The sequence below is a fragment of the Cydia strobilella genome, chromosome 11 (genome assembly GCF_947568885.1).
Source record: "Cydia strobilella chromosome 11, ilCydStro3.1, whole genome shotgun sequence".
Taxonomy (NCBI): Eukaryota; Metazoa; Arthropoda; class Insecta; order Lepidoptera; family Tortricidae; genus Cydia; species Cydia strobilella.
In genome coordinates this window covers 1529760-1542202 of record NC_086051.1, presented here as the reverse complement: position 1 = coordinate 1542202, position 12443 = coordinate 1529760, and the positions used below count along the sequence as shown (strand labels likewise).

At 38.1% G+C, this 12443-nt stretch overlaps 1 protein-coding gene across 1 annotated transcript in view; it reads left to right on the top strand.

Moving 5' to 3' along the window:
• The window catches only part of LOC134745373 (tRNA dimethylallyltransferase), a 331000-nt gene that overhangs the window by 134857 nt on the left and 183700 nt on the right, over nt 1-12443 (top strand). The window contains exons 2-3 of the mRNA XM_063679408.1: nt 4360-4497; nt 8904-9322. Of these exons, the coding sequence (XP_063535478.1) occupies nt 4360-4497; nt 8904-9322 (557 nt within the window). The remainder of the gene's footprint in view (nt 1-4359; nt 4498-8903; nt 9323-12443) is intronic.

Here is a 12443-nt window from a genome sequence, read left to right as displayed (position 1 = left end):
TTTTTTATTTTATTTTTTAATCTTTCTCTAAAGAGAAATGGTGCATCTAGATTGCCTAGATTTTATTCTATTTATTATTGTATTTTATTTTATAATTTATGTGTGTTGTTACCTAGTGTGTGTTTTGTAAATTGTAATTGTATGTCACTAACCTTAATTAATTTTATGTTTTGTTGTACTTATATGGATCAAAATGATCTGAAATAAATAATTGAATTGAATTGAATTATTATTTTAATGTACCTACAGATGTGGTATGTAGCTGCGAAAAGTTTCAAAAAAGTTGGAACAGTTCTTGGAAATTTCAGGAAAATTTCGCACCCATATAAAAATATAAGAAGTTTCAGGAATTTTAAATTTCGAAATTTTGGAAACTTTCCACCGGCACATCATTAGAACCGACAACCCTAGCCCCTGAAGTTACAGGTCCCCTGATAACCCCCGAATGATTATTTGGGATCACTTACGCAAATGTGATAATTAGTTTGACATTCAAAATCTATTGTGACACTTCTTGTGCCCGTTGCAATCTTGGAGATAAGGACCCAGAAATTATCTTGAAAGAGGCCCAGTTAGGTAATATATTTATTATTACGTAACTGGGCCATTTCAAGAGAGAATCACTTTTTATTAAGAGTCCCTGACAAGGTCTGTTCTCCATACAAGATGTGTATGTAGATTGTAGATTGTAGGTTTAATATGTATACCACATGTAAACAGACCTGTAACTATTGTTATTAATACTTTCATTTTCATTTTTTCATTTTCATTTTCAAGTAGTTACGCTCTCATTTCAAAATGACTAGCTAGATTGCTCTGAAACTGTGTACTTACAATAGGATAAGGTATATCTACGTCTGTCTGTAATTGGTTTATTTAGCTCTGAAGCTACATAAACATTGTATCTAAATACAATAGTACGTACATACATACATACATATAATCACGCCTATTTCCCGGAGGGGTAGGCAGAGACCACGGATTTCCACTTGCTACGATCCTGACATACCTCTTTCGCTTCCTTCACTTTCATAACATTCCTCATACACGCTCGCCGGTTTAGGGTGCTCTTGACCTGGCCTTTCTTCAGGATTTCCCCGATCTGATCAGAGAGAGTCCGCCGAGGTCTGCCCCTTCCAACTCCCGTTTCTACCTCTCCCTTATACACTCTCTTTGTTAGCCTTCTTTCACTCATTCTTTCCACGTGTCCAAACCATCTCAACATACCTTTGTCAATTTTTGTCACTACATCTTCGCTCAGTCCACACTTTTCCCTTATCACACTGTTTCTAATTCTATCTTGTAATCTCACACCACACACACTTCTCAACGCTCTCATTTCCACTGCATTCACTTGGCTCTGATGCCTCTTCTGCCATACCCAACTTTCGCTACCATATATAAGTGTAGGCACCAGCACCCCTCTATGCACAGCCAACCGTGCCTTTTGCGACACCTTCTGGCTGCTCATAAAAGCGTTAAGTGCCCCATTCACGCGATTTCCAGCACTCACTCTCCTTTCAATATCTTTATCATGCTTACCGTTCCTAGTGAATAATGTTCCCAGATACATAAACTCTTTCACTTGTTCTACTCTTTCTTGACCAATCAAAATTTCACAGTTTGTCATATATTCCTCTTTTTCAAATACCATAACTTTCGTCTTACTTACATTTATTTTTATTCCTTTCCTTTCAAAAGATCCATGCATTCTAGTTACCATCTCCTGCAACTCTTCACCCGATGACGCTAGCAATACCAGGTCATCAGCGTAAAGAAGACATTTGACGGGTAACCCACTCATTCTCAGCCCACATTCATCATTTCTCAAATCATGCAAACTACTGTCCATGAACAGATTAAACAGCCACGGTGACGCTACACACCCCTGCCTAACACCCTTTTCGATGCTAGTAGATAAAAAATACAGCGAATTTAGTTTTGATCTATTTCGTTTGTTTTACAAACTAATTACGGACCTAGATATACCTCATGTCATTGTATGTGCAAAGTCTCATTACAATCCAACACGTCGTTATAAAATGAAAACGAAACTCCGTTTGTATAGAAAAGTGAAATTTAATTCGGCCGAGCTTGCCGGGGACTTTGGTATCAGTCGACCAGATTTGTTTTGAGAATCAAGTCTTTTTGCCATTTGGAATTTGCTATTTTGAATTATTGCGTTTATGTACGATATGGTTATAGGACATAGCTATGGTTGATGTACTTACATCAAATTGTCTCAAAATATGTTATGTAAATGTTAATATCCAGAGAGGAAAATAAGGACTACGTTTAATATATACTCACATCTCATTGCGTAAAAATTGCCCAAGGACCGAGGACTGGACCTCTAACAATTGAACGTTTAAAGCAAATTCTGGCATGCTCCAGTTTCCGTTAGGAGGGCAGTTCTATTTTCAACGTTCATACATCAATAAGGTATTAGTAAGCTAAGACAACTCAATAATAAGAACTTTCAATCCTTTACATCGAGTTAGCGCCAATGAACAAGATTTTCCATTGTTTTGTATAGCGTATTAACTTACGTCGTAACGTCATCTATAGTGAGTTATCGAAGTTAATAAAGATATACTTCCTATATAGAACTGCTAGATAGACCTCTGACACATGACCTTAAAGTAAAACTAACTTATTCGACCGTCCAGAAAAGTTTAATCTAGACTTATATTTGACCGGGATATAGACCTCACCTTTTGTATTGTTTGACACCCACCCGCTATCTTCAGTTTACCCGTGAACAAGATGCATGTAACTGCGTCGAAATGTCAGGAGCTCAAAAACAATACAAAAGGTAATCAGTCTAGTGAAACTAACCGTGAATCATTCAAAACTGTTAAAGTTTAATCTATTTTAGAGATAAAACCTGTGATCCTTGATCCTTTACACGAGTACTGCACGGATATGATCAGATATGATGGTCGTTTTTGTCTACGTGACAGCGTGATAAAGACAGTGCCCGTCTGCACTTTCAGCTCAGTGTTAAAAAGTGATGGTTATTTTATCACGTGGACAAGGCCATCCATAACACTCCTGCGGTGTCAGCATGGTTGCATTTTTATCACCTGTCACTATGCCTGTCACTTTCGCACTTACATACTTGTTAGAACGTGACAGGCATGGTGACAGGTGATAAAAATGCTACCGTGCTAAGCCCACTGCTGGTCGTATGCGCAACTGAAATAAGCGGAAAAAAGTGATAGTAGTATGTACTCCATAGTAGTTGAGGTGGTCTGTGGGCATCATCGTCAAAACGATATCAAATCATCGTTCACACTGTTTACTAGTATTTCTATTCGTAAACCTGATAACACATGGGCTCCACTGATAACTTTTAGACTGACAATTTACGCTTCTCTGACGTTGCCAAAAATGTGTCTGAAGTGACCAAGAAATCACGTGTCCAATTTAATATTGGTCTAAATTTTAGGTATGTCACAGAGTACATCGAGTAAGTAAGTAAGTTATATATTATTTAGCGACATTTTCGATTGATGTTTACTTAAATATCGTGGACAGATTAGTGTTGGTCCGCCGGTCTGAAAGTTGATTCGTCCATAAACGGATAGGTATTTTTTCATTACCTTTAGGTACTGTATATCTATATGCGAAGTTATAGAAGTACTTATTGAGAATACTTTATTACTAACCTGTCTTTGGCACAGCATAAATCTGTGTCCTCGGTGTCAATGGTACAATTATGTAAATGCAGCTAAAGAGTATGAAATGTATGTAAAAGGGACGACTTGCATATTCATTGGGCTTCGAATTTCAAGATTTACCGTGCGAACTCATTTGCTCTGGAAATTCTGTGGTCATGTCTAAAAATATCTTATGCATAATATCTTTCCTTACTTTTTTCTTTGTAGATTACATATAAGATTGGGACTTAAATCCACGTTTTTTGACAGGATTCGTTTATTCTCTGGTGTCCTGACAAAAAGGGTATCATTATCACCCACTGAAAATCAGCGTCATGGCTTTCCGTGGCATTATGCTGAGTGGGGATCCTGTTTAGCATCAAATTTGTGTTGTATGTGTTTTTCAAAGTTTTGTCCGATGTTTATGATGTTAAATTGTATTTTCTTTCTTTCTTTCTATAATTATTTTTTAAACTCAAGGAAAATTGGAATCAGGGAAGATTTATGGAAAATTTTAATTTAAATTTCAAACTGACGATGGTGGAAGTTGTTTGGCAGTCAATAGTAAATTAAGTTCTATAGAAGCTGACAAAATATCGCTGGGAGCGTATCCAGACCGAGATAGAGTGTAGATACATAGTGCTTTTCTCATTATAACATCTTAAAAACGACTAAACAATCAGGTCTTTGTCGGCAGGTATACAAAGGGCTGGACGTGGTGACAGCGAAGGCAACAGCTGCTGAACGAGCATTGGCCCCCCACCACCTGCTGGACATCCTGGAGCCTCACCAGAATTTCACCGTCGTGGACTTTAGGAACCGCGCGCTAAAGATTGTATCCTTTTACGAAGACAGCTTGGAATTCTTTTCTCAATGCCAGGCAAAAGCTTTTCCTTTTTTATACAAATTAGCTTTATTTCTATTCTTTTGGCATGTAATTTCAGGCAGTTTATTCGGTATTATAATTAAATGAACTAGTGCGATTATTAACTAATTCTTTACTTCAATATTTTACCGCATGAATTGCCTGATTTATAACCAAATTTTTATTTTTATTTTTTTATGTGATATTCAGCAAACGAGCAGCCGCCTGATGGAAAGCATTCATCGTCGCCCATGGACGTAAGCAACATCACAGGAGCCACTTAAGCATTGCCGACCCTTGAGAACCCTAAATACCCGCTTCTTGAAGAATCCCATGTCGTAGCACAAAGGAAATACCTCAGGAGGCAACTCATTCCACATTCTGCACGTCCTGGGAAGAAACGAGCGGGATGCCCGCTTATTCATGGTGTGCCATGTGTCTAAGAAGTGAGGATGAGCTTTACTCCTTTGGCGGGAGGTGCGGTGATAGAAACGAGACGATGGCACCAGATCAAAAAGTTCTTCGGAACATTCCCCATGCTTTCTATTTAAAAAAAATCCAATTCAATCAAAGATCAGAATAGGTACTTATTTATGTAGTTCATAGCTCTGCTACCTTTGACAATGGTGTCCAGATCGTTCTGACTATACTGTACATTCTCTCAGAGTTTATTACAAACCCTCACCAACTTTTTTAGGAATAGTGACGTTAAAAAAATGCGCTGAAATATTACCTAAAATCGAATACCGACTTAAAACCAATACAAAAAAAGTTTAACGTACTTAAGTGCTTTTGCTATTGGGTGAGCTGGACGTGACGTGCAATCGGGCCCATTTTGCTGGCCGGGCCCGCTTTGTTGGCCGGGCCCACTTTGCTGGTCGGGCCTACTTTGCCATCCTAGCTAGGCTCTATGCCCGCAAAGTGCGTTTAGTACTTAATAATTAAGTTTGTTCTTGATCACGCTACAGTATTGATTTAACCCTTAAATGCATAATGATGTATATATGCATCGTAAAAAATATATGTTTTTTTAAATACTATGATTTTTTTCTTTATTTTTCCCTCAATCTATACAACATGACACATCTATTTCAATTTATTAAAAAGTTATACAAAAAATCATGCATTTAAGGGTTAAGAGTTGAATAGCATATTTCTTTCGGTTTAACAGTATCTCCATCACGTAAAAATCGTACAACATATCACTATCAAAACTCGTCCACTGTTTGCCTCTGGCGCCGGCGATATTTGCACAGTCTGACATACAATACGCTGAGTGAAACAATACGTTTTTACGAACAATTTGTATTGTAGTATTACATTAATTATGCCAATATTTGACGTCTGCACGTGAAATTTGAAGGCGAATGTTATATAGTAACCGTGGAATGTGTAAAAAGGTTGTATAATCGGCGTATTATTAAAAACATGAGTCATCTTTTACTGATGAATTGAATATGAGTGAAAAGTTGAGAGAGATCATTCTCCAGGCGGGTGTTGTGCCTGGGGATTAAAGTCCATTGCATTGCAACTGACATTCGGAACTCGGTAAGCGCGATGTAGGGAATGTATGGCGCTTCATACAAGGTTTCATTCTTTGTATTGAAGTGGCTCTACTAACGCCATCTGTTAGATCTTGTAACACGACATTAACAGTTACAGAGACGCCTTGATTTTTTTAATGTAATAAGAAAACACAAATTGACTTAGTCTAGTCTCAAAGTAACCTTAATGACATACGATTGTCCTTGATGAAATTCGGATCCATCCACTTAGCACAGAATAAGTAATAGTATTATTATACGGAACGGCCACGCACCGTCCCGCCCTGATTCGAATTACCTCGCCCCGCGACAGCAGATTGACGACCTTTTGCCGTCCGCTCAGTACTGTTTTTAAGCAACTTACTCACACAATGACGCATGCCGAGTGTACAGACGAGCCGTTCACACATAGAAATGCAAGTGATATTTGATGTATAGCGTGTCCGCCCTGTTGTGCCCTTAGCTCCGTACGCAGGGTCACTCTTACGTTAAACAACCAAGGTGTACTGCCAAAACATTGGTTTTGCTATCTTTATTTCTACATACATCTGAATGCTCGATATTTCGTTTTTGATCTTCAAAAAAGCCTGATTATGTGATGATACCTAGTCCTCGTTTTGCGAGTCGGACTTTTTTTCAAGAAAAAATAAGTAAATATTGATAAAGAAAGCAAAAAGTTTTGACGTTTGTCTTTCAAAGAAAAACGCCGGCACTTTTTGTAACCACAATTGCTATAAACTTCTAGTTTTAATTAACAGATTTTATCTTCAATGGTAATATGATGGCTTTTAATCTAATCCTAGACTCAATGCGATTAATCTACAACAATATACATTATCATTCAGTCGTTGGAAAATAGCTCTTCGTACCTTGAAATAAGGTACAGTGCTGTAGCATGATAAAGTTGTAATGCTCAGTAACAGTTAGCTAATTTACTTTATCTAGTGTGATCTCGCGTGTGTCAAAGTCTTAAGAGAAATAAAAAAATCGGTTAAAGTACAAGTGGAAATAAACGAGGAGATAAAGAAAAACATACCTATAACATAAATATATGTACCTATAGAGCTATCATGTGGCATATATAATGGCTCGTCTACACTATGACTGGCGGGCACGACAGTGTATTAGAGAGGGCATACTAGGCATCATCGCCTGCGACCCGTGAGTTATCGGTTTTCGGGCATCAAAGGGAATCGCCGTGTGGTTGCGTTAACAGGCGATCGTGTGGATGCTTGCACGATGATCTCGCCGATGATACTATCAACGATCATCGTTCATCATCGATAGTGTAGAGGAGGCATAATAGTACGTGGAATGAAGCTCTAGGGGCAATAAAGCGTAGGTAAACTCGCATTATTTGGTGACACGCCTAATTCGGTGATACAAGTTTTGAAGCATGACACCGAGGAAAGCTAGTGAATTAGCAATTAACTAGAAAGCTAGTAATCCACGGCAAAGCCGCCGAAGCCGTGAAGCCGTGAGGTCCCATTTAGAAGGCCCCTAATTCACTAGCATTCCTGGGTGTCATGCTTCAAAACTTGTATCACCGAATTAGGCGTGTCACCAAATAATGCGAGCTTAGCCTACTCTCTCCAGGCCGATATTGTGCTTGAGGACCGAAGTACAATGGGAGTTGGTTATAGGACTTGTAACTGATATCCGGAACTCCGTAAGCGCGATGTAGGGAATGTATGGCGCTTCATAGAAGGTTGCACTCTTTGTATGGAAGTAGCGCTACTAAGGCCATCTGTTAGATCTTGCACGACTTTGACCGAAGAATACGCCGCAAGAATATATTAATTTTGCAGTTGTAGGTGTTTGAACGAAAGAACAACATGGCATGGAATCGAAATACATCACTTTTGCAATATAATAACACATTTATGAGGTTACTACAACTATTACAAGTGTTAGTTTTAAATTAAAAAAAATATCCACAATTTAAGAGAGTATGATCCTGTATTCGTTTCTTTCTGTTTCCCGACTCCGAAAAAAAAATCCTTCACTCAAATTATCTATGGGGCTGCGCTTGCGTCAACGCTGCAACGTTCGCATGTCAATTGCAACTGCATTACTGTTTTCGCCGCTGTATCTTTTAATTTCCTTGATACAATAAGTGACATTCGCCACCGCATTACTGCCGCGATCACGACGTTCATCCGTCACTAATTTTAGTAAGGAAATTGACAGATACAGCGGCGACAATAACGACAACAGTAGGTACTGTAGCTGCCGTTGACATTAGAATGTCACCTTAAAACTGCTGCAGTCGCATTTGAATGCTACCTTTACCTACACACGTGTTCTAAAGTTATATAATGCTATGTAACTGTGGTAGGAGGCTACCCTTATACACCGAAGGTTTTCTTAAATTAGAATTTCGGGAAACATTCTAAATTTAACTTTGTCAAAGGTTTCTCTATTCAACACTTCATAATACGTTCAACGCAAACGCTGTTTTCCAGGTTGTTTACTAACTTGAATTTCTTGTTCAGAATTTTTCACATGGAAAACTTCTTAAAATAAATGATCTACATATACTTAATTATTCGCCTTGAGTTTGTAAGTGTTAATCTGCCTCATGTTGTTTATGTTTACTGTGTGTTTACTAGATTGGGACTCTTCAATTTGAACCATCGGGAGTGTTAAACTATAAACATCTCTTGGTCGCTTAAAGAACGCCGATTTAGATCACTATTATTAACTCAAAATCTATTTTTTTAAAGATGGTTCAACTCTCACACCTGAACAAATCTTCCGGCCTTGCCATACCGACGATGTTTAGTAATGTTTATCCAATCCATAAATAACTTCCTTAACATCACTACTCAGATACAAGAGCTAACAGAAAAAGGTAAAATTCCAATAGTTGTCGGTGGAACAAATTATTACATGGAATCTATTATTTACAACATCCTAGTAGAAGAAGAGTCAAATTCTGAAGAACTTCTATGGAATAGAAGCACAAGAAAAAGAGATATTGATGATGCTGGCCCTAGTAAAGATGAACCTAATGCAAAACATCCAGCAAAAGATGTTAATAATGAAGAAACATCGGTAGAATCAAATAACGATGATAGTAAAACGAAGCCACTGATTGAAATTACTGATGAAATAGATAAAGAAAAAGTGAAATATGAAGTAGATAATGAAAGGCTGTTGACGAACGAAGATATACATTTAAGATTGATGAGCATAGACCCGGTTATGGCGGAAAGGTTGCATCCGAATAACAGGCGGAAGATGCTAAGGTAAGTGACTGACTTTTTGGTGATTTTTATCTCCTCATCTACTTGACAAGATTTTATTTCAATTTTCCTACAGAATTCTACAGATCTGTCAGATGCAATATGTTTACACCACAAATATCATTTGTGACGTTTTCAACCAAAATGTACCACATTGTCGCTTGGCGATAAGGTTGATTTCAAAATTGAAGCTATAAGGAAATAGCGCCTTATTGACAACCGACAAAAGGTACCCTTTTGGTTGAAAATGGCACATTTGTACAATTTTTGGGTCAAAAAGGGTGGGTGAGTTATCCGAGGACGATGTCGTTGACAGAGCGAAGTGGAGAAGGTTAAGCAGGAAAGCTGACCCCACCACCTGGGATAGATAGCTAGAAAGAGAAAGAGAGAGAGAGAGAGAGATTGGGTGAAAAAAATTGACTATGCGCCCTGTGGGCATCATAAAATAATTGGACTTTAAAACCGAATTTTCAAACTTTTTCCTTATAGGCATATTAAAACCATATATTGCTTAAGAGTAACACTTGAACCGTAAATTAAATTTATTCAATTTTATATCCGCAATGCAGGCTTTTGTAAAGTGAATACAAACTCACAATCACCCACAGGCTTCGTCACAAAACAGTACAGCGGTAAAATCTGCAACAGGCTTCGTCAACTCAAGAGTACTTAAAAGTACCTAGCACCTAAATGGTCGCGTACTGTGCGGTTTAAGAGGAATTTCCTCCTGCGTACGCTTCGGCTGTGTAATGAGCTCCCTGACGAGGTTTTCCCGAGGGGCTACAGTATGGGGTTCTTCAAAATAAGAGTGTACAGGTTTTCAAAGAGTCGTCAACGCGCATGTAATATCTCTGGTGTTGCAGGCGTCCATAGGCTACGGTGATTGCTTACCATCAGGCGGGCCGTATGCTTGTTTGCCACCATCGTGGTATAAAAAAAGTACACATTAAAAAACCCTACAAATAAAAAACATCGTCTATTTAACTTGCCGCCAGCAGGTATTGTGCCCAGCAGGCTGGCCGCATTGCCCTGTTGAATGGCGATGCTAATTCTCTGGGCAAAATACTGACCAGCGCTTTGGTCACCCGTGGCATCCACCAAACGTCCCATTACGTCCATAGAAAAGACGCAAGTTTTATTGAACGTTTTTGGCCCAATTACAGCGAGGTGGCAGGTGGTGAACCTTAAGTGGCAGTGGGCGGGGCACATTGCTCGCAGAACTGATGGCCGATGGGGCCGGAAGGTTCTGGAGTGGCGTCCGCGTACCGGAAGACGAACTGCCGGTAGGCCTCCAACGAGATGGAGCGACGACCTGGTGAAGGTCGCGGGAATTCGGTGGTTGCGAGCGGCACAGGATCGGTCGGAGTGGCGAGCCTTGGGGGAGGCCTATGTCCAGAAGTGGAGGTCTATCAGCTGACATGATGATGATGATGATGATGACAGCGAGGTAGAAGTTCGTTGGCTTATCCGATACTTACCTACTCTTGCAATTGACTACTAAAGGTAGTGCTTGTTTAAAAGTGCACACAGTTGCTAAAGTCGTCGTCAATAGAACTTGCAAATAATGTAAACAAACCATATTTGTTAAATTATTTGCAAATTTATTGTATGGGAAGTTTCATAGTTCTCTGCTGCTTGACGTTGATCAGTCTGTTAATTATGGTTGGTGCAACTGGCCCTAAGAGTCAGTTTGACCAAACTGTTTGTCATCGTTAAAGAGTTCGCTAAATTTTATTGTATGGAAAGTTTTATAAACCGCTGCGGCGCGCCTGGTGACGTTGATCAGTCTGTCAAGTGCGGATGTTGCAACTGGCACTAAGTGTTGGCAAATATTAGATGTCAGAACTAACAGACAAGTTTTTTTGTTGACGAGGACAAAAAACTAGAAATCCTTGTACTCATGTCCCAGGTACGGAAATGAAAATGAAAAATGAAAAAATATTTATTTAAGATAAGTAGGTACAATAAACTTATTAAGTAACCTATATTTACAGACTTATTCAATTAACAAAAAAAACAAATGACAGTTTGTTTGCCCCAATTTCTCCGACTGATCTATTTTTTTTTTCTAGTTCACTAAGAACTTTATTAAATAAGTATACAATAAATATAGCTATATATCTACTTAAAAATTAAATTAATGTTAAATAAAACTATATTAAAACTAAATTAAAGCTAAATATAAACAGAAAAACTATATAAAAAGATCACCCCGTCCAAAATCTCCGCCTGCGGCATTGACCCCATAACGCTGGCTGCGTTACCTCTCTGTATTGTCAGCGATATACGCTGGGAGAGGTAAGCTACTATTAAGCTATTATTTTAGTTTATTTAATGCAAAATTGGTAGAACAGCAGGAAATTTGGGTAGTGATAATGACCAATCCAACTATCGTTTCATTATTTAGGATATAAAAGCAGCTTATTTACGCATCAGCGTAGCTACACAGGTAGCTATAAAATAAAACATTATCTCTCTACCATTTTCAATATTGAAGTACGAATTTAAGAGACTTCTAATATAATCTAATGTTACTAATGTTTTAGTTGAAAAATAATAAACTACAAATACGGATACGCAAATAAACCAAGCTTCCGCGACGCACGGTGATGAGTGTAGAATAATGTAATTGGACAAAAACTCCCATTGAATATCGCAAAAATTGTTATTACAAGTAATAGCTAATACGTATACATTAAGATTACCAAATGCCATTTTCCCCTCCACTCCTTACATTTAAGTGATAAGGATAAGTACGTAAAACAATTTGCATTTTTTAGTGCAATTTTTAGCTTCATCGCTCTTGACGGTATAATTTTTAGTGTGTACCTACTAACTGTGAGGTGTTGTGTTTGACATTGATTATAGGTAAACTTAAAGGTCTGTAGTATAATTTACATTTATTTTTACAAAGATTATTGCTGTTTTGTCATCGCGACGAATTCATTCACAAAACGATTCATCATAAATCAGTTCATTGTAACTAGTTTCGTGAATAATTTGTGAGTGACAAGTGTGACAACTGGCGATACAAATTTATAGACAAGTTCAAATTAATAATTATCACCCTTATTGCTTACATGTTAAAGTGTTTTAGATGTTTCATTTTAAATTGGTAATTTTA